The sequence below is a fragment of the Meles meles genome, chromosome 1 (genome assembly GCF_922984935.1).
Source record: "Meles meles chromosome 1, mMelMel3.1 paternal haplotype, whole genome shotgun sequence".
Taxonomy (NCBI): domain Eukaryota; kingdom Metazoa; phylum Chordata; class Mammalia; order Carnivora; family Mustelidae; genus Meles; species Meles meles.
Window position 1 is genome coordinate 124,486,338 of NC_060066.1, and position 23,079 is coordinate 124,509,416.

Sequence of the window (23,079 nt, forward strand, 5' to 3'; positions counted from 1 at the left end):
TATATATCATTTAATTTATGAACTCTGGAGCTTAGGGGTAGTTTTCAGTTCAAGAAATATATTAACCACATACACATCACCCTTCATTTTGCGGTGGGAATTTCCAGGCTGGGTCCCTATTGTGCCACTTAATTTATGGCCTGGCCAGGTACCGGGATCTGAGCACGATATTTCAATATAAGTTGCTCCCACATTCAGAGAAGGGAAGAAGATGGGTTTGCAAGAAGCCAGCTGGACAGTTGATGGATTGCTCTCTCTCTCTCCTCTACATAGGCTGGGGCCTTAAGTAGCTTTTAAAGCTTGTCAGCGGTTTGCGTCTTTTTCTGCTCTGAGAAGCTGCACACACTGGCCTGGACAAGCAGAATCAGCCATGCTGCAGCAGAAGGAGGACAGCTCCCAGAAGTTACTTACGTTGACAGCCGGAGTGCCAGGAATTCCCCGGCAGACACTCATCACACTTAGGCCCTGTCGTTCCCGTCTTACACTCACAAAATCCTGAGCCATTACAACGATCATGGACTGAGCCCAAAGGGTTACAATAACACTCTGTAGAAACAAGACAACACACAGGCTGGAGACAAGTCTGCACGGCTTACAGGTTATCAACACAGGAGCGTCCCTTAAATGCATTGCTTACTTAAAGGATGATGTCCACTAATGAAATGCTTGGGCAAATAGGGCAATTTCGGCCCCTGAGTATTCATTTCCTCACCCTTCCATGATGCCATTTTCATGATATGGGAGAAAATTAGCTGAAAACTTCCGGGGAAAGAAGACATCATGCTCTTCATGGCTAACGGATCATAATAGAGATTCCATTTGTTAGGGCATTTTTAGATGGTTTAATGAACACCATGAGACGTTTGTGTATCAAATATAAATCAATATGCCATCAGTGTAAAATCTGTTTTAAATTATTCAAATAGGCTTCTCTGTTACACTCAATATTTGAGAACCTCTGAACATCTTTAAAGTGTAATATGAATGCACTTTGTTCATTTGAAGGCATTTTTTACTTTATGATTTGGGAGAATATAGATATAGATATAGATAGATGCAGCCTGTAGATGTTGTTTAGCTACTCGGCACATTAGTGGGGTTTTAATGCAGCCTAGATTAACAATCATGAAAGAAAAATAAAGTTTGTAATCCCAAGTAGATTTCAACATCGGCATAATTTGAGACATATGTTTTTCATTATAATGTCTACTGGAAGGACAATACAACTTTGTTGAGTAAAAAGTAAAGAGAATATTTTCTTGATTCCTCACACATTCTCATACAGGATATTTTTGCTTCTGAAGCTCTACTTTGCTGAAAGGCTGAACCTGAAATGGGAATTTCTTAGGTTTCCATTAGTCTGAAAGGCAACAACAGCTAGTTTGCAGCTTTTGGAATTTGGGGGCCAAAGTTCCTTTCCTCGTTATCCGACTGTATAATCTGGGCAAGTCTCTCTGTCACTCTGTTTCCTTTATATTAAAATGCCCCATTAAGTGTTTTTTTTTTTTTAAACCAAATAAAATACCGATAGTCCAACCAACCAACCAACCAAGAGGAGCCCTACGAACTTCAGCTTATTAGCATCAAATTTAGTGCTTTAGATTGGCAACAGATTCAAGATTTAATGTTATAAAGAGGTCTGGAAGTTTGTCATTGGGATTAATTAGACAATTTCTTCAAAGAATGTAGAGGACTTTAGAATTATGACTTATTTCACGTTTCTTAAGTTGATTTTGAGTTCAGTGTTATTGTGATACAAACATTATTAAGACTAACAGTGACATATGGGGGAAAAAATAAAACTAAATAAACCAAAATTCTTCCTCCTTGCCTGGCTTGGTTTGTGCTTAATAACTAGAATTTTATTTTAAGTGGGCATTTTAAATTGTAATCTGTGTGTATATGGGAGTTGTTTTTTAGAATAGTGATTTTGTTGTGGCTTTAAAAATTTATAGGTATGTGTTTAAACTTACTCAACACTTACTTTGTTCCTTACTGTTTAAAGTGCATAAGTTGACAATGAGTCACCAAAACTTCATAAACTAAGGAGTAGAGTTACATCTGGCCAACAAGAATTCAGGTACTACTCCAGTCAATTAGCTCATAACAATTATATTAATATAAGGGTTGAGATGCAAAGATAGTAAACAAATTTTTTTTTTAAAATGTGGAACATCTACACCATAGGACATCCCAGTGGCTGTCATTAGAAAAGGTGATTAACTTATTTGTGGAGCATAACAAATGACATGGAGGACATTGGGAGATGGAGAGGAGAGGGAGGTTGAGGGAAATTGGAAGGGGAGGCTAACCATAAGAGACTATGGACTCTGAAAAACAACCTGAGGGTTTTGAAGGGGCGGGGGTGGGAGGTTGGGGAACCAGGTGGTGGGTAATAGGGAGGGCACGTATTGCATGGAGCACTGGGTGTTGTGCAAAAACAATAAATACTGTTATGTTGAATAAATAAATAAATTAATAAATTAAAAAAAAAGAAAAGGTGATTAAATGTAGTGTTATTCAAACTGTAATGAAAATAAGTGTCAAGGAGATGTGTGGTCTACACACCACATTATGAACAAATAACTTAGTTTTTTAAAAAAAATATCATTTGTGAAACCACAGTCAATGGTAGGTATTGGTGATGGCCTTGGAGTACTATATTTCATTCCATGAAATTAGAAAGAACATGCAGAACTATTAGGCTAAAAACCACAGAACTATTAGGCTAAAAACTATTTCTGGAGGTTTGATTAAAAAGTTATAATATAGTTGATTTATAGGTATTGGAATTGTCTTGTCTATAGAAATTACCTCGGGTTATCTGATATTGGGTTTCAAGTGGTATAAAAAATAATACAACCTAATTTGAGATATGTTTAGTAGTAACTACTGAGCCCTGAGTTTCCTTCTGATGCCAAGCTTGTTATCAGAGATTATTAGCAGTGATTACTCAAGGTCATGAACCCCATATCCTCTAGCTTCCTGCTTAATGCTTGAGTTTATATGAAACAGAAGCATGCAAGGGTGTCATCTTCACGTAATTGCTGCATCATACAGGGTAATTACATGCATCTTTGGAGACATGGCTGTGCTTGGAATTTGTATGAAAATGGGTAAGTTCACCAGTAGTCACAAAGCAGCAATCACTGTGGCAACACGGAATAGTCTGCATTTTATATTTGCCATAATATAAAATGATGCAAATAGTTTATGACATCTATTTCAATGCAGTCTACATTTTGTCAAAGATAGGGGCTATTCCCTTATAACCAGGGGATGGATTTCACTGTCATTTGTTCAAGAAATGGCAAAGTGCCTTTCTTTTCCTCAGAATTAGAGAAGACTTAGATGAAGTTACAATTTTCCAAGACTGGAGCTTAATTCTGTGAAAGTGAATTAGGTAAATATCCATTCATTTTCATTTGTGCTTTCTATACAAAAAGGTATTAAACTCTCAATTACTTGTGGTGCATGCTCTTAAATTTAATTCTCAGTCCTGCCTCAAGCCTTCTGGGGGAGCTGAACTGTGGAGAAGAGTGGACTGGTTCATGCTTTTCCAAAGGGCAAACCTTGGCAATAGGGAGCCACAGGCTACCAATGGTTCTCAGAGAGCAAACTCCAGCCTTAGCCTGGTGGGTAGGCAGCTGTGATACCTCCTCTACCTTTGGCTCTTCAAGTGGGAAAAGCAGAATCCATAGCTCTTTTAGGAAACTGTTATTGATTGATTGTATGCATATATGGACTCAAAAAAAGATAGACAGTAGCATATACCAGCTAGACACAGTTTTCAATTCATTCTTTACAATTTTACCCCTTAGGAAAAGGGCAGTAATTTAAAGAATTTTGGTATGGGGAATATTATAGCTAATTTTAATTCTCAGCTAAATTTAATCCCCCAATTCTCATCTTTGGGTTCAGCAATTTACTTGGTTTGAAGAGTATAAAATACTGAATAGAAACATGTTTGTCCCCATAAAATATAATATTCCCCAAAGATTTATAATTTTAACTAACAAACTTTCTAGAAATGGAGAAAACAACTGCTTTTGATTTAAGTAGGAAAAAATGTATATTAAGCTTTCCATATTTCATCTCTATGTTATTTAAAAGACAAAAGCTAAACAGGCTATCTTCCTGTCCAGAGACAATCCAACATAGATTTACAAAAGAACTACACCTCTTAAAATTGAATAGGAAGTGCAGGTTTCATGGTCCATAAGATTACTTTAGGACTGGAAAAAGGCCAAAGTTCATTAGAACAGAATATTCCGAGTAAAACATTGGGATATTGTTACCTTCTAGATATTATGAGGAATGATAATTTTCTTTTAGGGATTTTTCTTTGTTCATTTAAAATAATATGACTGTATATAAAATAATATGACTGTATATATAATATGACTTAACACTGTAAAATATTTTAATCTTAGGTATTTGACATAAATGATTTTTATTACTATGTTCCTATTTATTTTACCTTTTCTTGTTTCCATATTTATGGTATGACATTTTTATATTTCTACAAATGTCATTCAGTGAAATGTAACTCTGAATTCAAAATTCTGACAGCTATATGTCTTTTGGCTTATTAATAACCTCAAATCTTTGTAACCCCAATAGTTATAAAGGCAATTGAACTTCTGTTTGCAAGCTCACAGTGCAATTGCTATCGTCATCCCAAAAGCATACCATAAGTAGAAGTCTGACAAGCTTAGTTTTGCTAATTATGTCAGGATAGTTGGGAGAAGGTGTTCAAGCTTTGAAGTCAGGAAACTAACTCTTTGTGAAAGCTGTATGATTTGGGTCAATTTGCCTTACTTTTCTCAACTAGAAAATAGAGGAAATTATCAGTGGAATACTTACCCCCACAGTTTTGTTAATGAGGATTAAGTAGAAAAAACATATCTGGAAGTCAGTTCACAGTTTACCAAGTGTTTTCTGTGCATCCCATATGATCCCAGTTTGACCAGGAGTTCTGAAATGACTTACCTAAGGCATACAGCTATTAAATAGCAAACTGGGACTTGAACCCAGCTCTCCGGCCTCTAAGTCCAGTGATTTCTCCACTAATTCACAAATAATAAATAAGGAGGCATTTTGAAAAATAGAACATACTGTAGATATAAACAGTATTATGTAAACTTGGCCTAACTGAATTCAAAACAACTTGTACAGCTATCTTACGTGATTCTGGGCAAATTGCTATATGACCTTAACAATCCGATCAGAAAACAATGATCCCCAAATTGCAGATTAATTAATTTCTTTTTTGATCCGAAGACCGCCTGCCATTTTCCAGCATGTGTTTTCTATTTAAATTAGTCTCTATGTGCAAAATTCTACTTTTAAAATTAGTTGTCTATGTTGTTACCTACTGGTGAGATAACAGATATGCAGGTACCCTTGACCATTTCAAATATATGCATTTCTTCAAAGTAAATTGTGAAGTAAAATTCCATTTATTGTCTCTTATTTTTCCAACAGCTCCCTTTCTTAAAGATGGGTTCCACTACATAAAAAGTAGGAGAAACTTTTTTGGGTGGGAAGGGCAGGTTCTCTACAGTTGACCTGAGCAGTAGTCATGGTGGGGGAAAGGGAGAGTACTCGAGAGAACCCTGTGGACCCAGTTTTCCAGAGCTAATTTACCTTGGAAGCTAAGAGAATTAATTGCCTAGAATAGCTTTGAGAAATTGCTTCTCCTTTTGGGGGCTATAAGAAAATCAAATAAATGGAATTTCACTACAATGAATGGAAAAGTCAGGCAAACTTCTGTATTACCAATTGCTAATGACTTTCAATTCCAAATGGCAATATTTTTAATCAATTGATATTTGTTGGTTACCAATTATATGCAAGAGTTTATCCTAATTTCTCATAACTATAATTAAATATCATATAGTGAGTTTCTATTTTAAAAGTTGAATGTACAACTTAAGACTTTAAGATAAGTTTGCTATTACCAGGTTTTAAGATTTCATGCAAAAAAAAAAAAGAAAGAAAGAAATAAAAAATAATAGAAAGAAAATTCTTCATCTAAACGTGATTTTTGGCTCACCATCTTTAACCCAACAATAACAAAAGGAATCAGAATATATCCCCCCAATTCTACCAGCACAAGAGAATTTTATGTCTACCACAAGGACGTTTTCTCCATCGAGAAAGTTCATTCTGGCTCAGCCATGGTGCAACTCAACAGCCTCTTCACCTTAAATAGCTCCCCATAGCTCGAAAGGCACAGAACAATAGCTGAAATTATAATGGAACTGACCTATGCACACATTCTCATCGTCCAGCTGTGCGGAAGCATTTCTGAAGTAGCCCAGCCTGCATAACTCACAGTGCTGCCCTCTAGTGTTGTGTTTACAGCTCACGCAAATGACTGTATTGAGCAGATCGATATAACTGCATCGATTGGAGTGGCCGAAGCATTCACAATCTTGCAAGGAAGAACAGAAATGTATACAGAGTGTATACAGTAGCAGAGTCACAGCACACTACATGCTTGGATAAAATGAGGAGTGGAGAAAAGATGGAGGGATGGCATTACATCTATGTGATGCAACATGACACATGGCGACCACAGGTGGTGGTGATTGGCATGGGAGTAGCATCTGTTTCGAGCAGGATAGAAAGGTTGGACATTCAGAACATGACTGGAGAGTGTTAATTTTTGGCATACAGTATGAACAGAAGCATTTGCAGGTGTACACCTTTTAAAATTTGGGAAAGCTCTGTTGCCATTGATGCAAAAGTCTAATTTTTGCACATTGAGAACTTTACTGTCTTTGTGCCACTTTCCCCATTTTTTCTTCATATTTGCACTCTTAAAAAGAGGGAGGGAATTATGTGAGAACCAAGGCCTGAGCCTGCCATCATCGATGACTTCTTTGTTTAGAGTCTCATTATTATTTATATCAAGAAAGTAACTTGGTCAGGGTTTCCCAGAAATTGTGGCAAATTTCACAGGGATCTAGACTATTAACCAATTCTCTATTTTTTGTTTTTTCCAAATGCTAAAAGGGAAGACAGCTTTTGTAAGCTGTTCATCAGGCCAAATCTGATGTTTATCTGTGAGAAAAAATATAAAAAAGCAGGGAGATGATTCGTATGGGAAAACTGCTCTTGAGATTTTCTTTTCACCCAAGTCTCAAGCTAAATCTACTACAAAAGAAGGGTTGGGCAGCTAATGATTGGGCAGTACCCTCAGATTTCCTTTTCTTTTGTTTCCTCAGATTGTTGGAGGTGTCTCTGAGGCTGAGGAGTGATGGTTGGAAGAACTAGACAAGGAGATGGGGAAAGAGGAGGAGAGCAGGTGGGGAAGGGTAGAGAGTGATTAGATTTTCTCTGTTGCATCTCAGGGAAGCAAGAGGTTGTTCATCTAATTCAATGTTTTTCAAAGAAGTGGTAAAGACAAAGCCTTTACCAGTGGCAACAATTATCAAATCAGACAGAAAAAAAAAAGGTGGGAAGAGTAAGTATGTGGGGAGGCTAATTTGTTCTCTCAAAATATGAGGGTAGGCAGAGCTGGGCATTTATGAGGAAGGTCAACCATGGTAGTGTAAGCCTTCTTTATCTAATCTAAAAGTACTCCTCTTATTAATGTCTGGCTTTTATTTTACCTCACTAGGAAGCCGAACACAGCCACTATTTGAGCTCATTCATTCATTCATTCATTTAATATTTTATTGGGATGATTTACCATGTGCTGGGTACTATGCAAATGACTGAGTTACTCTTTTGGCCTAGACAAATTTTGGAAGTAGTGCATTGGATGAGCAGAGTAAAACTGTCAAAATGAGTATGGAGGAATAAGGAAGAGTGACTAGATTTTTTTTTTTTTAAGATACTGCTATTCATCAGAGGGTGTGGATTCATTTAGTGTAGAGCCAGTTGTTATAGTAGAGAGTGGGCAGAGGTCAAGGTCCTGAGAGAATAAAATCAAATTTGGATAGGAGCAAAGGAGGACACTGGAAATTGTAGAGTGGAAGATACCAGGACTAGGATCAGCACCTTGGGGACTCTAGATGCTTAAAGAGAATCAAGAAGAGGGAAGCTCCTGAAGACAAGCCACTTTCTTTAGGGGAGACTAGTTTTGTCATGTGTCTAAGTATGGTGGGGACTGGGATTAAGAGGAAGCAGAGAAAGAAGGAGAACAGAATGGGGCCTTGGGACTTGGATGTGGGAGATGGGGTAAGAACATACCTGCATAAATGCAGTAGTTAAGGCATGCCACATTATTAGTAATAAAATAATAACAACAAAAGTAATATACAGACCGCCAAATTAAATTTTCTTATAAAACAAATATTTCACTCTAATACATTATATCTGAGTCACACCTAGTTTATGCTGGCATTTCTGACTTGTTAGGAAACTTAAAAGGTCTCTAGAACCTTCCTTGGTTGAAGATTGAAATGGTGAGAACCTTTCTGGTCTAGAGCCATCCAAGAATAGAGGTTGCAGGAAGGAGACCCAATTCCCAAATCTAATTGCTTCTCAGGATTTCTCCAGAGCTGACATTGCTGAGGAGTGGACACCAACAGCCCTGTCCTCTCCCAAAGAGGTTCCTTGGTGGTGGTGGTTCTTCACATTCACCCCCAACCCCACCACTAGGCTGGCCTTGGTGCACATACTATAATTTATTCAGCTTTTTTCAAAGGGACCTTTTATGTGCACAAATTGATCCTAGGCACTTTTTGAAACAACACAGAAGCCCTTGTTGCCAAAAAGCTTGTTTTGTGGGCAAAACCATCACATGCTTAGAATAACTAGAAAGCAAAGGAGCTGTGCTAAGAAAACCAAACAGAGATACAGAGTGATCTAAGGAGAAATTCATTTAACTTGAGAGAAATTAGGAAAAACTAACTTAACGCTGGACTTAAACACTGAGTCTTCCATGAGGGGAACATAGGTTTTATTAGGAAAAAAAAAAAGTGTGTGTGTGGGGGGGTGAAAGGTGAAAGGGGAATAGAGTGCGTGAAGATATGAAGTTGGGTAAGTGTAGAGAATAAGGCTGGAGAAGTTTCAGAATGTAGTTCGCTCATGGATGTTTGAAGGTTCTGTAAGATCTGCCCAATGGCCAGAGCTACATGCTGAGCTCCCATTTGGCAGTTTTATCCAAAAAATAAAACATACCCTTAGATATTCAAGCTCAACACTTTTAAGACCCATCCTATGAATCTCCGTAGACATATCAAATGTCATGTTATCACCTACTATTCTTTGAATTCAATGGATAGTATACATTTTTGTGATAACATTATTATTTCTGGGTCTTTGAGAATCAATTTATTATTTTCAATAGGTTAAGGTAAGTAATGTAATTGTATAAATAATTATATATAGAACCATACCAGCTAAACACCCAATATTAATAGATTTATTTTAGAAGATAAGTGGATATTCAAATGTCTTATAATCTAGGAAATGGGGTAGCAATTTGATTCTTTTAACACTTCTAAGAGTCTTCTGAGACTTCAGTAAAGCTGTCTTTTCTGGCATATTTGAGAATGTAAAATGAGAAAAAGATCTTTGAAAAACACGAGAGCACTGGATAAATGCAAAGTATCTCAAATGTAATTATTAGGCTGCTGTATTATTTTTCAGTATTCTGTTAATCTACCACTCTTTAGGAAATAACTAGTCTTTCCACATAGGCACAGAATCCTTGAATGATCATTAATGGTGTGGTCTGAGCTACATAATCATATTAAGACCCTGCAGGGATGATATTAATAGTTCAATATTTCTTTGATCTTACAATTCATTGACCTACCATGTCCTCCCTTCCCTTCTTACAAAGTACAGAGTCCATGGTTCATCCTTACAGTGACTTCTTTTTATACACTCTCATCTCTCTTGCCCCCCTAAGTGCCCACCTCAATTATAGTCTTCTGGGAAGACTTGATCCTGCTTAAATTCAACTCTCCATTCTCCATGCCTACACCTCAGCAGCTAAATGTGACTGGAGTTTTTCTCCAACTATTTTGAAACAAATCTCATTTTATGTTCATGACCATAAACCTTAAAGAGAGCTCTAGGATTGCCAGACAACCCTTCTTGAAATACTTCTGGTCCACCACTCTCTCTTGCTTCTCCTTCTTTCCTACTCACTGATATAGGAAAGATATTAGGGTTCAAAGCCGACACCAAGAGAGAATTCTTGAGACGTCCTTCATGCAAAAAGATGGTTTAAGTAAAGCACTGGGACAGGATTCATGGGCAGAAGGAGCTGCACCGGGGTCATGAGGAGTGGCCCAATATATACTTTCAAGTTGGGAGGAGGTAAAGGATCACTTAAGCCTCTAAGGAATTTTGGAAGCCAGGTTTCCAGGACCTTGAGGGGGATAGCTATTGTTGGGAAATTGCATTTATTATCATCTAATGAAACCTTAGTCTTGAGATCCTTCAGATGTATATGAATGAGCCATATGCTTGGTGGATGACTGCCAACATATATCTTCGGGGCTTAAAGATAAAGGAACTTTTATATATTAAAGTAGACTTACAGGGTCCCGGGCGTTAGGCTAGGATTGCCTTTTGCCCAACATTGAGGCAGCTGGGTCCCTAGAAGAATGTCACTTTGTCTGTTTCAAGGACTTGTCAGTGGGCTGTAGATAGTAAGGAAATTTAATAATTTTTCTTCTGCTTTTGTTTCCCACATCATTCACCATTGTTTTTCCCTCTCTTTTCCTTTCTCCTCAAATGTCTCAAGGCTTAGTTCTTGGAACTCTTTGCTCTTTAGGCTCACCCTAGAGCCAGGATTCTTTTCTTAGCCTCATGACTTTTATACCATCTATATGCTGACCTTTCCAAAATAGTTATTTCGGGCTAGATCAACCACCAGTTAGAGACTTCCTCCAGACTGACCTACTCCACTGCATTCTTAGCCTACACTTGGACATTTAATGGATTTCTCAACTTCAAGATGTTTGTAAGAGAACTCATAGGTCACCTTCCCAAACCTGTTACTCACCCAGACAACCCACCCCATCTCAGTAAATGGCAATTCTGTTCCTCCAATTGTTTAGCTCTAAATTCCTGGAGTTGTTCTTGATAGCTCTTTTTCCCCGCTCATCCCGGACAAACAATCAATCAGTAGATCTTGGCTATGCTTTAAAATACTTCCTAAATCTCACCACCTCTTACTACCTCATCTTTAGTTAAAGGCACCTGGATTATTGCTTTGGTACCCAAACTACTCTCCACGCTCCATCCTAGTGATAGTTTCCTCTCCACACATCAGTCAGAGTGACTCTTTCAAAACTTTAATTGGGTCATGACACCCCTTTGCTCATAATCCTAATGGCTTCCTGTGTCATTCAGAATAAAATACAGAGTTTAAATTCATTCATTCCCAATTGATTTGGTGCCTGCCCTCCCTGGTGTCTCACTGGCATCACTCTCCTCTTCACTGGTTGTACAAAGCTCCATGTTGCTCTGCAAACATTGCAGGGACTTCCCCAGGGCCTTTGCTCTTGTCGTTACGTCCATGTGGAATACTTTACTCCGGGACTTTCCTATGACTTGCTTCCTCAGTTTCTTTTTAGGCTTCTGCTCAAAGAAAATTCTGTGACCACTTTATCGGAAATAACAGCCCTTGGCCTAAACATACTAATCCCCAATTTCTTAAACCTATGTATTTATTTATTTTTTTTTAGAATTTGTAGTATCTGAAACATATATTTCAAAAAATTTTCTCCCCCATCCTCTGAGCATAAACATATGAGTGTAGACCGTGTCTGTTTTGTTCACAGATGTAACCATGAAACTCAAAACATCTCCCAGGGTATACTAAGCACTCAAAAAAAAAATGTTGTCAAATGAACATATCAGTAAATCGGTGATCATTCCGAGGTGCCTTCCTTTGCAAAACAGAGGAAGATACGAGAGGACAATTATGTTTAAAATTCATTCCTCCCCATATGAATTCCATGAGTCTGGCTATATCCCATATATTAAAGAGTCTAGAAAAACAACAGCCACACAACAATATATACCTGAGTTAGTGATTATTTTAGCTGAGGGTTGTCTACATGTCAATGAAGATCACCTTAGGCAGAGAAAAGATTTATAAAAATCGCCACGGTTTTATATAGTTTTTCCATCTCAAATTACATTGTAGGCAAGTTTTAATTGCTGTTGTGTAGACAAGCTTGTTGGGTCCTCTAGAACCCATTTCCATGGTGTGGCATGTAAGCATTGGCAACACCTATTTACTGAGAACCACCTTGTGTCAGGGAACAACATGAACCAGTCCTGCAGAATCTACTGCAGTTTCTCAACCTTGGCACTATTTATATTTTGGGCCAAATAATTCTTCATTTTTCTATATACTGGAGGATATTTAGAAACATTCTTGACCTCTGCCTACTAGATGCAATACTAACCCCTAAGCTGTCACAACCAAAAGTCCCCTGGGGAGGGGGCAAAATCCCCCATCAGACATGTATGACATCATTTAAAGCAGTTGTGATAATATGGTACTTAGGAACTGGCCAGTTAAGACCAATGAAATCTAGAGATGTTTTAGAAGAAGAGTTCAGAGTTGGCTTTCTAGATCAGGAAAGACCCAGCCGTCTAGGTAAAGTTTCTTTCTGATTGACACTGGGTGGGCAGAGGGCTGGGCAAGGAAACGTTGCCAGAAACAAGAGGTTGGAGAGATAGAGAGTGGAAGATGAAGAATGGCAGAAGAGAAGGGGTTAAATTTCCCCTTGGTGTCTTCTTTCTTACTGTTCCCCACGTTGCCTCTAATCATAGGTTGCATTCCCTACACAAGTATGAGATCAAGTACTCAGAATGGCACAGGTAGTTTTTTCTTTTTTAGACAAGTGAGGAAAGCTGGTGAAAATTCATTTTAGTCCCTCAAAAAAGGGGGGGGGGGGTTGGAAAAAGAGTTTAGACAGAAAGGGAAAGAATGAGAACTCTTTAGTATTTTCCCCTTGCTACATTCAAAGAGTCACCCTGCCTCTGAGGAGCCTTCTCTAGGGGTGGCAGTGAAGTGGCCATAGCATTTTGCTGGTCTTTACCTCACCCCACCCTCTCTTGCAACCTGATGTAGCTTTTGAATCTCTTCCACATACATCATCTGACGACAGTATGGATTTTTTTAATAAGTCATTAGGTGGCTTCTCCCTGCCTCTGGAGATGTGTGTGAACCTCATTAGTGCTGCAACCCCAAGAAACTCAGGATTCAATGAGGCAAGGTCGAATTCCAAGTCAAGAGGCCTCTTGTATTTCCAGTGTGCTTGACATGACATAAAAGAGATGGAATCTGTGAGAGCCCCTATTGCTTCCTTTTCTCCTCCACCTCCTTGGTTTCTTTGTGTAGATTCGTGTTTTGGAGATAAAGAAAGATCGCCGTCCTGTGGCCTCAGTGACCGTCTTCTGATGTGCACTCATACCCAAACAGGCTTGACACCCTAGAAACCTGTGGCTCTTCTGTTCCTAAAGAACCTAGTCCCCCAATTTCAAATCCATCTGCATTCCCCTCAAAAGGGTACCGTCTGTGTTTGATATGTAAAAGCACATTGTGAGGAAAGTTTAAGACATAGTTTAAATACTGTCAGTTTCCCCTTTCCCAACTTAGACCAGTTTCATCTTTTTCTCTATACACCACAGAAGGACCGACTCAACATTAATTAAAATCTGGAAAATGATTTGACTATATTCAATAAGGAATAAAGAAGCTATTATGGTCATTTTCACCAAGTGAGTCAAACTAAATTCAATTTTGCTAATAAATATATTTCTTTGTAAGAGGTGTTTCATGAAAAAAAAAAAAATCAAAACATGACATAAGCCCAACAGTCAAGGGTGGAAAACAAGACACACCTGTCACATAGGACATTTAAAGGAAAATGGTAAAATAAAAACAGGAGTCTTCATGTTTCCTGAAAAATCTTCATTCTGTGAATGACAGATGCTAGCTGGAATGGGCTATTCATGAGTCACAGATGAGATACTACTTGCTTTCATTTAAAGAAAGCAATATAACTATTATTTTCAGGTCATAATCAATGCTTCACCCAGTGTCGGTCTGCACTGGTATTTGTTCAAATTCATTCCAAACAATGGAAATAGAAATTACAAGGTATTTCATTTGTCACAAAGTCAAATGGGCACAACACATGGAACCTGCCATTCTGTTCTCATGAAAAGCATCCTTGAAACTCTAAGTGAGTTTCCTTATTTTCAATGCAAATGAGCAACAATGTTAATACTCTAACATTCATGTTCTAAACAGGATCCTAAACTGTTTTAATGTTATTCACACATTAATCTTTCAGAAAACAAATGTTGCAGCATTTTTAATTTATAGCAGTCAAGTTTTGAGTGAAGCTTTTTTTCTCTCTCACGGATGACATTCTCAGTACTATTTGATGCATTGATTGGAATCAGTCAACATGCCTCACCAATAAGCTGATGGGTACACTTCACAGATATTCCAGATTCATACAGTGCAATGTTTCACAACACATAACACCATGAAATCACTGTATGAATCCAAGAATTCCTACCTCTCTTGTGGTTTGCAACTTGAACAGAAGAAACTGTTGACAAAGCTAATTTGGGAGCAACTGGATAGGTTTAAAAGAATGAACAGCATATTAGAAACAATAGTGAAACGTTCAAACTGTAATAACTTATCATCAACCCACTTGAAAAGTAGCCCTAAAGGAAGAGAATATTTGTATATGTTGTTTCTGGGAGATGGTTTCAATCACAAAGGAAGTCTTGTATTTGGCTGAAAATGGCTTAACATTGTCAGTAATAAAGTTTAGAGGTTTTATTTTCAGAGGAAAGAGAATTACCATTTAAGTTAAGAAACCAGTTATGTAACGATTATTCCAGTAACAATATGGATATTAGGGTCCCTTATTGTCCCTCTCTCAAAATAGTAGCCATGTTGAGGTAATTCCCAATCTCATTGCCGCAATTCACTATGGTCAGTCGCTTTGGGTCGCCAAAAGCTCATCTATGTATAAGCCAGTTCGGCTTATTTTTGTTGAACTGATTAGACATCACAGAACAGAATCACAATGGTTAACCATCTGGCCCTCAGTCCCAGAGTCACCTTGAGTCTGTCTACCTTTAAAAAATGTAGTCTTCTTCCCAACATTTATTACCTTTGTGATATCAGTTCGCTAATGGCAGAGATTTCTCTCTAAGTTGCCTGCCATTTCTTTTCCAATTATTCATGATGAGTTGTTTGTGAAGATAGCAAAAGCAGGGTAGAGCCTGATGTTCTTGGCAGATGTTGACAAGATAAATTACGCCAGCACGGAACTGGCCTCTGCTAGAAAGTGCACCTTTAGCTAAAATTCCAAGTTTAAGCACTTTGTTCAACTGCTTTCCTTCTCAAATAAATTCATTTGAACACATTATGCAGTTTTGAAAGAACTGCACCTGGTATTAGCTGGAAATTTCTGAAAGTTTTCAGTGCTGTGACACTGACAGAAAACACAGCAACATAATTAAGTAGGTCTGTTTCAGGTTTTGAATAATGCGTCATCTTGTTCATCTCAAAACTCACTGTGGAGAAGTGTTAAGTCTTAGATCCTGTCTTGTATAATTTGTTGAGCTATGAAATTCCATGGAAAATACTGAGTGACATTTCACTGAAGATGCTCTCATTGAACTTGCCAAGGAATAAAAGCCACTAAACCTCCCCCGAATCCTCACAGAATTATATTAATAGGGGTGAGCATGATCTGTACTTCTTCTTCCATGTATGTATGCAGAAACTTGAAAAAATTCATTTGGAGCAGATGATTAAGATAATTCTATTTGCTACTAATATATGTATCTAGGACAGTCTCGATTTCATCACTCTGATCAAGGACTGAAAATGCAGCCCTTCCAATTTGACTCCCCAACAAATTGCTAATATATTTTGTTTTGCTTAGCAGCTATTTCCTGGTTCCTCCTTTTGCTCATTTCCTTCTCCATCTGTATTCATTAGAGTTTAAAAGGAACATCCTGTATGTAACGAAGAAAGGTGGAAGCCAAAAATGTGCCTTTTTTTTTGAGAAGAAAGAAGGCAAAAGAATACAATTTTCCATTGAAATAAACTCCTATTTATATATGTCCATGTATATCTATAGGCTAGACGTTAATGGGGATTTAACATTGCACTGCATCTTATGAATTTATTGCCCAGTTTTTAGAAGTTCTATTTCTTCTTGTGTAATCACACTGCTTCAGTCTCTCTCTTTTATTAATTTACTTAGTTTTGATGTTAGAAATCAGAAAATAATTACAGCTTTAAGGACAGACAGAAAGCAGTCTGCCTTTAATGTCGATAGAAATAATTGTTAAATTCACAGAGGATTTAAAGGGGAAGCCCCAACAGAGAAAAATATACTGTGATGTGGAAAACAGAAAGAGAGAGAGAGACAGAGAAAGAGAGAAAGAGAGAAAGAGAGAGAGAGAGAGAGAGATCCAAATTTCTGCCAATCAATATGGAGCAACAGTAAAAGAAAATAGGTCTTTTAGGGGTTACAATACTTCCTTTATGTATTTTCCCCTTGCTCCCGACCTTCAATACAACTGATGTACCAGTCAGTTTAGTTAAGAAGAGCAAAAGGGAGACAGTGGAAGGATGTCTGTAGCAACTCACAAGTTTTTAAGACTTATTATTTACATTCCAAACTGTGATGGGAACAAAACTCCAGGCTTCTCTAGGGGCTGACAGACATTCAACCTAAATTTAATAAAGAGCTTATAACTTCTATGCCATCTAATTTTTCCCTATGTCTTCACTATAATATTTCCAGGATGCTCTTCATATTAGAAATAATATTTGAATCATGATTCTTTCAAAGACATGGCATTCATGATAATGTTCTTATTTAGTGCTAAAAAAGTAGTATATGGGATTTTTCCCCTAAACATATGGGATTTTATATCAGTAGGAATTTTACATGCTCCTACCTTGTTTTGGGTTAGAAACCTCAAGGGAAGAAATATTCGGCCATATCCTATTAAACTTTGGAGGATCTGCATGCATCAGGAAAAATCAGGGTATGTTATTTTCAGCTATAATGTCATTTGATCTAAACAGAAAATTATATGGACGAAGACACAAACCACACATCTGGTCTTTAACTTGGTTGTGGATGCACTTAACAAAACAAGACTCCCGCACCAAACAAGAGCAAGCAATTCATGATTCCCAAAACATTGAATGGACATTAAATATATAGCCCCTTCACTAACAAAGCTATATACATTTACTTTTGCAATAAACTAGAGTGTTCTTACAAATAACCAAATAGGGACTTCAGCATTTCAAACTGTTATATAAAGCTGGTGCCTGAAACTAGAAGATAAGGTGAAAGAAATAATTTCTCACTTGAGGATTCCATTCTCTGCAATTTATATTTACAGATATGAACTGGCTGCATTAGTCTTTCATGAGAGATTCTTCGGGGTGTGTTTTAAGTGTGAGCCATTATCTCTGCAAAGAAGTGGATTTATTTCCTATTTTTATTTATGTAATTTCTCAGAGAAAGAAAGGAAATACTGGTGATTCTGGCTTAAGGAGAATAGTACAAGGTGCTTCTGATCATAGCTAAGGTTTGTATGTGTGGATGTGTATATGTCTTCATGATTTTTTTTTTAACCTCGACCTATGTTTCTAGAGTTTTTGGTTCCATCCAGAAGTCATTAGAAGCATTGTTAATTTGAAAATTGGTGTTCTTTCTTTCTTAGATTCACCAGTGGATATCTATATTTATATATATACACACTCATATACATACTGTGGAAAATGAGAATAGCCAGGTTTAGGACTGGATGCTTTAAAATTACTTTTGTGAAAGTGCATAACTATTAAAGCAGTCATTTTATAACTCCAATCTACAATCCAATCAGATCAGCTCAAAACTACACCTTTTGTGTGGTCCTTTGGGACCACCCAAGTCCACAAAAAGGGACCTCTAAACTCCTATAGCATGTTACTTACTTTCTGTACTCCTGATTTCTCATTGATATGTGGATAAGGGATGAGTTTTAATATTGTTAGTTTGAATTTCATAGGTCTATTTCTCGTCTCCGTAATTAGATTGGATCTCTTTGAGGAAGGGCAAAGCCTGGTTGGAGGCCTCAGTAAATATCTAATAATTCAGTAATTGATATCAAGTGGCTAGGCTACTGTAAACAGGTATTATGAGATTGTTTCCTCCATAATTAGATTATAACAAATAACGTTCTTGCAAGACATGGTCCTTTCACTTTAACTTCGATTTTTAAGTATTTGTTAGAAAAGTTGATTATGGTAGTTTTGTGCGTGTGTGTACACAAAGGTAGATGGAATCTTAATATTGACATTACTACATCTGTCAAAATTGAAGAATGCAAGAAGAATGTAATTCTATTTTCCACATTTGTATCCAAGTGTTACTAAACACCTAGATACTCAGTAACATGTAGGCAGAGTATTCAAGCTGTTGACTGAATGCTGCTTTTCACTTGGGCGTCCTGGTGCTGGTAGATACTGGATTAACAGAACAAGCTTACCTGAGCTATGACAATCATTTTTGGAAAACTATACATTTGCATTTTGAGGGAATTAATATGATTTTTAGAAATTATTTAGAAAAAAGTTGTGGCTGTATATAGAATATATAATTATGTTATTAGCTTCAAAGTAAGGATATTTCAGTTTGTTGAAATTGTTCTCTTCATCTTTTTCTTGTAGAAGAGACAAATACAGGTCCTAAGTGGGGGTGCTGTTTGTAAATTTAATGTTAAGTACTCAGTGACTTGTATGTCTTGATGAAATTAAGTAATATTATTTTGTTAATAAGCTTTGCTGAGAAATCTAAGACAGAAATTTATACCAAATCAATTTAAAAGTGAGTTTTGAAAATTAGCATCATAAATTAAGCTCTATTCCATATCCCAATATATTAAATATTTGCTTATGCCTATTTTTAGCATATTCTTTTCCTAGTGTTTTATATTTTTCCCTGGGGTGCGAAGCTTCCGCTTTAAGGATCTTCCTCTATGTACAAAAAGTTAACATAGGTCATTCTGCTTCTGAATTATTAACTACCTGACTGTATGGAATTACCAAGATACATACCTCAGTTACTATCTGATCCCTACCCTGAATACAACTTTCCTCCGAATTTTGTACTTAAGATGGATTCTTGTGGGAGGGGAGGTAGGTAATCCTTATATTTGACTGGGAATAGAATTAGGCATTTTTTCCCCAAATAGTTTCCATTATGTGGAATGCCTAACTTTCTGAACAATCAAAACTCAGAACCACGTGGAAATCCTAATCTAATCTATATGTGACTCCGGTGGGATAAAATTTTATGTGCTGATTTTTCCTTGGGAGGAAAAATGTCCTGAAAAAAAGATACTGAAATTTGTGGTCTCTTGTTAAATTCTTAGAACACGTTACTGTCTGTGCAATCATGTTGCAGTATTTGGCCATCATGGGATTTTTAATTTACTATCTCATCTTATCTATCTACCTATCTAAGTTTTTTTTTTTTTTTAAATAGGCTCCACGCCCAGATTGCAGCCCAGTGCAGGGCTTGAACTCACGATCCTGAGATCAAAAGTCAGACACTTAACTGACTAAGCCATCTTATTTTTTTAAAAAATTATTTTTCTTATAATTGCAAGGCCAAGTAAGGAAACAACTTAAAATTAGGCAGTTGCTCTCTGTTTACTCTTACTATTCTAAGATCCTGGCTCAAATAAATATTTAATCAATATTACTAACAGATGTTTAATTCCCAGGAGTAAAATGCACATTGGAGGTGATATTAATAGCACAATTGAGACAAAAATCTATGTTATCATATCCAATTCTAATGAAAATCTTTGTAGCACGTAGCCTCAGAGAATTTTTAGCCAGTTTCGAATAGGGGGAAATTACAAATAGAAAACAAAAATTATATTACATTAAAAGTATTATATTGTCTCTTTGGGAGAACTGTGGCAGAATTTATTAATTTCATTTTTTCATGATTTAACTAGGGTATACCTATGAGTCAATTCTAAGGTCTGGCAATGGCAGTTTCTTACACGGCAAACGGTACTGTGACAGAAAAATGGGATTTGGTCCCAGTTCTACTAATGAGGAACTGTCTGGTTGTTAATTTCTCTAGATTTCAGTTTCTTATCTGTAAATAAAGGTGCTGGACTAAAAGGTCTCCAAGGTTTCCCTCAGCTGTTAAGTTCCATCACTCCAGTGGTTCTCTCATGATCTAGCAGGGTCCCACTCAAGTTCGTAGAAGGATGAAGCCTATTGCTCTTTGGGGAATCTAGAGGACTAAATGGGAAGGGAAAATTATTGCTCCCTTTTTGAAAGTGGATATTTTGACTGTCGTAGTGAAACACAAACTAGACTTGAGAAATTACTGGGATGAGGGGAGGGATCCCCACATGTGCCCAGTGGGGTTGTAGATGGCCATTCAAGAATAGCCTTTTATGGAAATCCTTATTTCTTAAGGAGGTTGGCACAATACATCTGGGAAAATGGACTGGACTCCTCTTGATGATCTTCTTGACTAGACTCCAAAGATTGGCTCTAGGAGTATGGAGACCATAACCACATACTCCACAACTGTCCCCCTAAAAAAAGAAACAAAATATCTGCAATGTCCACCAGATGCTGTTACTCTACTGTTATTGTTGAATTTTTAAAGCACATTTATGGGAAGCTTAGAAAATATCTATTCAGGAGAGGTTTTTTTAAAGATCTGGTGCATGTAAGTAGAGGTCGGACTGGATTAGAATCCCAGTTTTACCGCTTGGACAAGCTCCTTAAGTTCTCTTTGTCTTTCTCATCTGTAATATGGGGACGATGCCATTATCTGCTGGCTGCTTTCAAGACTCAGTGGGTTAATATTTTCTTGACATTGTGGTGAGCATTCAATAAATGTTAGCTCTTATTATCCCATTTGTGGTTGCTGTTGTAATAAAAATCAGATTACCGTAGTAGTAACAGTCCTTACTGAATTGAGGTAGAGAAAAATAATGTGCTCCTCCATTATTTTGCAATCTTAATGATTCCCAAAGTGAGTGATTCTGATATGTTAAAAAAAAGCTCACTTAAGATAGAGTTTACTTTAGGGAATAATCCAGTTTTAGGGTCTCCATTGATGAATACTATTGTTCAGAAAGCAATAGAAATGATTTTGGAGATACTGTGAAAAAGATTTAATTTTTAATATTTAAAGACAAAATTTTCCAGTTTCTTCCAGTTTAGAATCAATGAGTTTTGACTATGAAACAAATATATATCTTATCTGAATTTTGTTTTTCATTAGGGAGAGAATTCAGGAAACTGTTATGTGACAGTTTGGTTGTGGCACTTCAAACTTGTTTTTGTGAATCAGAAAAACTGAGATTCTAGTTATGAAAGGGAAACTCTGGAAGAAAATTTTTCTTCTCTGTACCCCAAGGAATATTCTGCACTGTACATTGGAGAGAACTATGTGCGAGTTGGTGAAATTGACCATCTATTGCTGATGCCATAGTTTATCAAGCTAGAAGACCAGCTTGAAGCAGAAGGCTAAAAGCACTGTTTATATCAAGAAAGCTTTAGAGGTAGGGTTGTTTTAGAATATAAAGTAGTCTTCTCTCATCCATGGCACTCCCTTTGCATGAACTGTAGGCAGCTTTTAAAGTGGGCACATTACTCTTTAAAAACAGAGTAAGTTGTGACTGGGATATCCCATCTCTTTTTTTGTTTTCTAGAAAGTTGTACCATGTAGGATTTCATACTTCAGTAGTTTCATCAAATGAGAAGGTGAATTCTAATAACATGGTAGAATGTGAAGAGTCCTAATTTGGAAATTGGACATTGAGCTGGAATCCCGCCTTGCCCACTGTCCAGATGAATTGGACAATTCATTTATTTCTTAGTTGCCTTATCTGTAAAATGATGATGTCAGATGAGTGCTTTTTAAGTTTCCTAAAAATACTAATTTTTACTTAATTTGGCAGCTCTAAAATATGGTGGGAAACAGGGTGCCACCATGAATATGAAAAGCCACTGCTGAGGGGATGTTAGTGGGCCTTCCTGGAACATCCTTCTTCCGGCAGAGTGTGAAGAAACTATTAGGTGGAGACAAAGCCACAAGTTCCCTTTGGGTTTATATAGTAACTCCTGCTATTACTCAGAGAATCTGCAAACAATACTGATGCCTAGCAAGGAATCTATAGAAAACCCTAAAACTCTCTAGAAGAAATCTCTGGGGCCTTGGAGGTAATCTTACCATCTTCACAGCAAGCTGCCTGCCCTCAGAAATACAGTGTCATTAAACTGGTGGGGAAGATATAGCTTAATGTGATAGTGGTTAAGTCTGTCCTTGAGAGCACACAGCATTTTATTTTTGCTGTAAGTGGCTATTTCGATAAAGAAAAAATTTTGGATTTTTACTGTCCTACAATATGTACAAACACGTTTCACAAATTGCATGGCAAATTTCATGAGCTATCTCGTGTTCTAGACTACACTTGACATATCTACATTTCCCATCTTCCTCAGAATACCGAGGATGTTTAGTGGTAGAGGAAGGCCATACATTAATGGGGTGGAGGGTCACAGTCCCCTTCCCCCTCTCCTCACGCATGATGTTTGTAACTTCTGCTGACAACACAGTGAGGTACAAGAAAATGAACCTCTGTTTTTCTCCATGACACTAAATTTCCCTGTACAAAAATGGGTCAATTCAGGAATCAACATGTGTAAGGTGCTGTGTGGTGGATTGGAAAGAGTCTGTGGTAAGAATAAATAAATCTAGAAGTTTTCTTTCTATCCTCTTCCATGTGACATAAGGTTATGAGCATAACTTTTGGAGTCAGACAGGATTTCCTCGTCCTATTATATTGGTCAAGTTACTTGACCACTCTGAGCCTCGGACTCACTCGCCATTTGTAAAATGGAATTCTGTAGACATATGGGAACATTTCCCTCTAGTTCTGAGTGAAAGCTCTGTCTCACCCTTCCTGGGAAGTGAAGCAGTTAGCTGGGCAGCTCCTTATTTATACTCCAAGAAGACGTCAATGATACCTACACCCTTAGTGCAGAAGTTCATGGTTACA

The 23,079-nt window shown here is 37.2% G+C and overlaps 1 protein-coding gene across 5 annotated transcripts in view; it reads right to left on the minus strand.

Annotated features, from left to right (window-relative positions):
- Positions 1 to 23,079, minus strand: part of NTNG1 (netrin G1) — a 352,694-nt gene that overhangs the window by 45,415 nt on the left and 284,200 nt on the right. For 2 of the 5 annotated variants that reach the window (XM_045981917.1, XM_045982686.1), the window contains exons 6-7: positions 6,272 to 6,439; positions 412 to 546 (exon numbers count right to left, since the gene is read on the minus strand). The exons of 1 other annotated variant lie outside the window; for it this stretch is intronic. In XM_045981917.1, coding sequence (XP_045837873.1) covers positions 412 to 546; positions 6,272 to 6,439 — 303 coding nt within the window. Of the gene's footprint in view, positions 1 to 411; positions 547 to 6,271; positions 6,440 to 14,522; positions 14,583 to 16,938; positions 17,005 to 23,079 lie in introns of all 5 variants that reach the window. 2 more of the 5 variants (XM_045983414.1, XM_045984011.1) reach the window with 2 other exon arrangements.